Source organism: Guillardia theta (assembly GCF_000315625.1).
Source record: "Guillardia theta CCMP2712 unplaced genomic scaffold GUITHscaffold_575, whole genome shotgun sequence".
NCBI lineage: Eukaryota > Cryptophyceae > Pyrenomonadales > Geminigeraceae > Guillardia > Guillardia theta.
The window spans coordinates 1-4030 of record NW_005434140.1 but is presented as its reverse complement, the minus strand read 5'-3'; the positions used below and the strand labels follow the sequence as shown (position 1 = coordinate 4030).

Genomic DNA, 4030 nt, shown 5'->3' with positions numbered 1-4030 from the left:
AAAAGAAAAGGGGAAGGGTTGGGCAGACGGCCAGGCAGCACCCTACGCGTAAGAGCCAGTCGCAAGAGCATGACTAGAAAGGGGTGACAGGTGTTGCCGAATCCTCCACCCTTGGTCATCGGTCCCCGCAAAGGAGCTGTAGCGCTTGATCGCCTGGATCAGGCTAGTGGTGTCGAGGATGTCAGTCAAATCCACCTGCAGCACTGCAAGCGCTTGCTGGGTGAGATGATCCGCGGAAGCACTTCCAAAGGCAGGCGACGCACCATCAGGGAACTTCTCTTGTGCTTCAGCAAGAAGATCAGCGAAAGATTCAGCCTTGTAGATGCCGGAGCTCAGTAGTGTCCGTACCGCCCGATGAAGGTCACCCGCAGTGAACTGATGAATCGCCAACTGTCGTTGGCGCTCGCTCGCAGAGGTGAGGGACAGCGTAGGTCGCGGCGGAGGAGCAGGCTCAGACTCCTGAGACGATTGGCCGGACTGCCGCTGCTCCCTCGGCCCGCGCGGTTGTGGTCGCTGCTGTTGCTGGTGTTGCTGCTGCTGCTGCTGCTGCTGACGCTGGCGTTGCTGCTGCTGCTGCTGCTGCTGCGGTTGCTGCTGCTGCTGACGCGGGTGCTGCGGCTGCGGCTGCGGCTGCTGCGGTTGCTGCTGGTGGCGGTGGTGTTGCGGCTGCGGCTGCGGCTGCGGCTGCGGCTGCGGCGGCTGCGTTGCCGCCGCCCTCGCGAGGGCTGCTGGGGCGGTTGCAGCTGCTCGGACTCCTGCAGCTGCTGCTGTGGGCTGGCGCTGCCGCGTCTGGGTGCCAGCAGTGCTGGTTCTTTTTCGGGCTTGTGTTTTGTGTGTGATTGTGCAGCTTCTCGCTGTGCGCTGTGTGCCAGGAGGTTCAGCTTGTTCCTGCTTTGTTTTGCTTGAGGCACTTTTTACCTTCTGCCAGTAAATCCATAGCTTTTTTCCCCGGCAACGGTCGGGTCACGCCGGTCCTTGGGCATTGCCGCGCCGCGTCGCCGCCATCACGGGCGGTGTTGGTCTCGGCTACCGCTGACTCGGAGGCTAGCGAGGAGGACTACCTCGAGCGGTACCGTGCTCCTGTGTCCAGCCTCCCTCCGTCCGCTGCCCCAGGCGGACCGGGCCCCGGGTAACGCCGGCTCCTTGTGTGCCAGGAGGTTTAGCTTGTTCCTGCTTTGTTTTGCTTGAGGCACTTTTTACCTTGAGGGAGGCTGCCAGTAAATCCATTGTATCTTTCTCCGTCCGCGGCCGCCAGCTTTGCCCTCGGCTGTGCCGCAAGGTAAGAATATCACGCTGCGGATCGGTCAGCGCAGCGCGAGCATGCACATGGCGAGGGAAGATGCGCATGACAAGAGGAGTCACATTGCGCTGCGCAGGCGGAGGTCGATCTTGTTCCTGCTTTGTTTTGCTTGACTCGGGCACTTTTTACCTTCTGCCAGTAAAACCTATCAGCGTCGACGAGAGCGTGCAAACCAGGGATGTGTACCACAGATGCCGGGGGGCGTCCTGCGTCATCAGGCACAGCAGCCGGGGCAGGTGGGATCGCCGCGCCATCTGCAGCCGGTGCAGTCTTGAATCATAGTAGGATTTACTGGGTAGCTCTGCCAACCTGAGAGTCGGACCAAGTGGGGGGAGGTCATCCTCGACGCCCTCCATGTTGCAGCGTTGGAGAAGATGGGCTGGATATGTTCTGACCCCCTCCGCTTCATCATCGAGTCTCCGGGTATCTCTCAGTCTGGCAGTGGCAGACATCATCCGATGACTCGCTCATTCCGAGTGAGCCTCGGAGGTCTTGGTGGCTCCGAATCCAATGGCAGCCGGGCGCCGCGGCCGGGCGGCCGGACCGTATCGTATCGGACGCCGCCCGCGGCCAATCATGGAGTCCCGAGTCCTATCGCATCACCCCGACATGCCCGGGCCGGGCCCGCGCGGCGCGCTGCCGCAGTGCCTATGCCGCCGGTGCGCCGGGCGATGGCCCTCTCGGGCGGCAACGGGGGGCCCGGTAATAGGTTTGGCGGGCGCGGAAGAATGGTGAAGATACGGAACAAGCACTTGAAGAGGTTGGGACAGAAGCGAAACAAACATACGCGATGCTTCTCAGTGATGTGTGATGTACAAGCACAACATGTGTGAGATGCTATCTCAGTGACGTATGATGTACAAGCATAACATGTGTGAGATGCTATCTCAGTGACGTATGATGTACAAGCATAACATGTGTGAGATGCTATCTCAGTTACGTATGATGTACAAGCATAACATGTGTGAGATGCTATCTCAGTGACGTATGATGTACAAGCATAACATCTTGCAGACACCATCCTTGCACGTATCCTTTTTCCTTGTTGTATCTTGTTTTCCCATGCCTTCCACCATTTGCCATGCAGCAGTCTTGCTCTACTTCCTCATGTATCCATCAATTGTGTTTCCTTGTTGCTTGGTCTCGTCTTGCTGCTGTTGTCCTGCTCAGTCCTCGTCTCCTCCACGTCTCACTTCGTGTCCTCATCTCGGAGCGCAGGCTCGAGGAGGTCCTGGAGCTCGCCGTCAGCTCATCGCTCCGGGTGCGAGGAGGAATGCATGATGCAGACGAGATGCTGCGAGATGTCGCCGACGAGTTGGAGGGCAAGAGGGCGAAGAGCAGTCAGGACTTGACTGGCAGTGAGGAGCGAGGGAGAGGAAAGGAGAGGACTGGAAACGGCGATGATGAGGAGCTCGTTAGGTATCTGGGAGGAGGAGAGGAAGGAGGGTGACTGTTTTTCAACTCCTTCATCTGGTTAGGGTTGAGCGCATGCTCGGACTCGCGCTCACTGAAGTTCTCCGTGAGGACCTGGAGGATGCGTGTGCTGCGCTCGCCCAGGTAGAACCTTGAGCACCCGCTTCTTTCAGCTCCCCACTTGGATGCAGCACATCCGACGGCTGCTGGAATGCGAGGAGAAGCAGCCGGGAGGGCATTCAGAAGCAACGAGGTTGAGGAGCTCGCGACTTGTGCGCTCGTGAGCTTCCGTAGGAGATGGGCAATGCTGTTCGAGCAGGGATGGCTCAGAGCCGCGCGAATGACAAGCAAGGAGGGGAGGGAGGAGGAAGCTGCTCGTTCCCTGCTGTCCAAGTTGACAGGACAGCTTGATGCACTGGAGGAGGTGTCGCAAGAGTTGCGAGAGGTTTCGTTTACCATGATCTTGACTCGACCACCTCCTCTTCCTCTCCTTCTCTCCTCTTCTCCTCTTGTTTGTCTCTTCCTCCTACTTTCCTCCTATTGCTCCTCCTCTCCTCTCTTCCTCTCTTTCCTGATCGCCCTCCTCCAGCTCGAACTCGCTGCTTGCATTCGCCGCATGGCTGCTGTAGCTAGACGAAGCGGCTTGCTGTCGGTACAGCTCCGGTAGTCGAGCATGAGGAGTGAGGGTCAAATGACAAGCGGCAGCTGCGTTCCTGCTCACTACTACAATCTGACGCTAGAGGAGCGAAGCCTGCTGCTCGGTAAGCCTCCTCCTCTCCTCTGACAACACTCACTGCGATACAGGAGCACCAAGCATTCATCACCTGTGAACGAAATTTCCTACCTGCCTGCCTCCCTTCTTCCTTGTGTCCTCTTTCCTCGTCCTGCTCCCTTGACTCCTTCCCTCCTCCTTCCGCCTTCTTCTTCGTAAAACTCATCTTCTTTCTTGCCTGTCCTTCACGCTGCTTTCATCTCCGTTCCATTCAGCTTGCCCTGTGCTCCTCCCCCTCGTTCTTCTTCTCTGATGGTTCAATATTCGCCTCCTTCGTTGATGACTTTGTAGATGCAAGACGGTCGTGTTTGAGAACAGAGAATGTGTGTACACGGACTGCAGCAACTCAGATAATTCGAGGTAGCATCGAGGTATTTGCTTGCCTCTCATGTTTTGTCAGGTTCTATGCTGTCATCATTCAATATACTTCAAAGTGCAACACAGAAAAACTTCTTCGCCTTGTTCGCTCATGGACGCCTGGTGAGCTCCCGCTCCTCCTCCATTACCGTCTCTTAGAGTGATTCAACCCGCTCCCTCCCTCTCCT

General features: G+C 57.5%; 2 protein-coding genes across 2 annotated transcripts; both read left to right on the top strand.

Moving 5' to 3' along the window:
- Positions 1 to 69: 69 nt before the first annotated feature.
- GUITHDRAFT_122934 (hypothetical protein) lies at positions 70 to 839 on the top strand (the record flags this gene model as incomplete). Its single annotated transcript, XM_005817782.1, has 3 exons — positions 70 to 83; positions 163 to 220; positions 432 to 839. 3 exons carry the CDS (start codon positions 70 to 72, stop codon positions 837 to 839), a joined length of 480 nt encoding a protein of 159 aa, XP_005817839.1.
- A 1175-nt stretch (positions 840 to 2014) lies between these two features.
- Positions 2015 to 3457, top strand: GUITHDRAFT_156735 (hypothetical protein; the record flags this gene model as incomplete). The annotated part of the gene is made up of 7 exons (XM_005817781.1): positions 2015 to 2060; positions 2519 to 2719; positions 2779 to 2857; positions 2905 to 2966; positions 3008 to 3158; positions 3303 to 3377; positions 3419 to 3457. Coding segments are annotated over exons 1-6 (565 nt in total), but the record flags the coding sequence as incomplete, so codon positions are not given.
- Between the last annotated feature and the right edge of the window lie 573 nt (positions 3458 to 4030).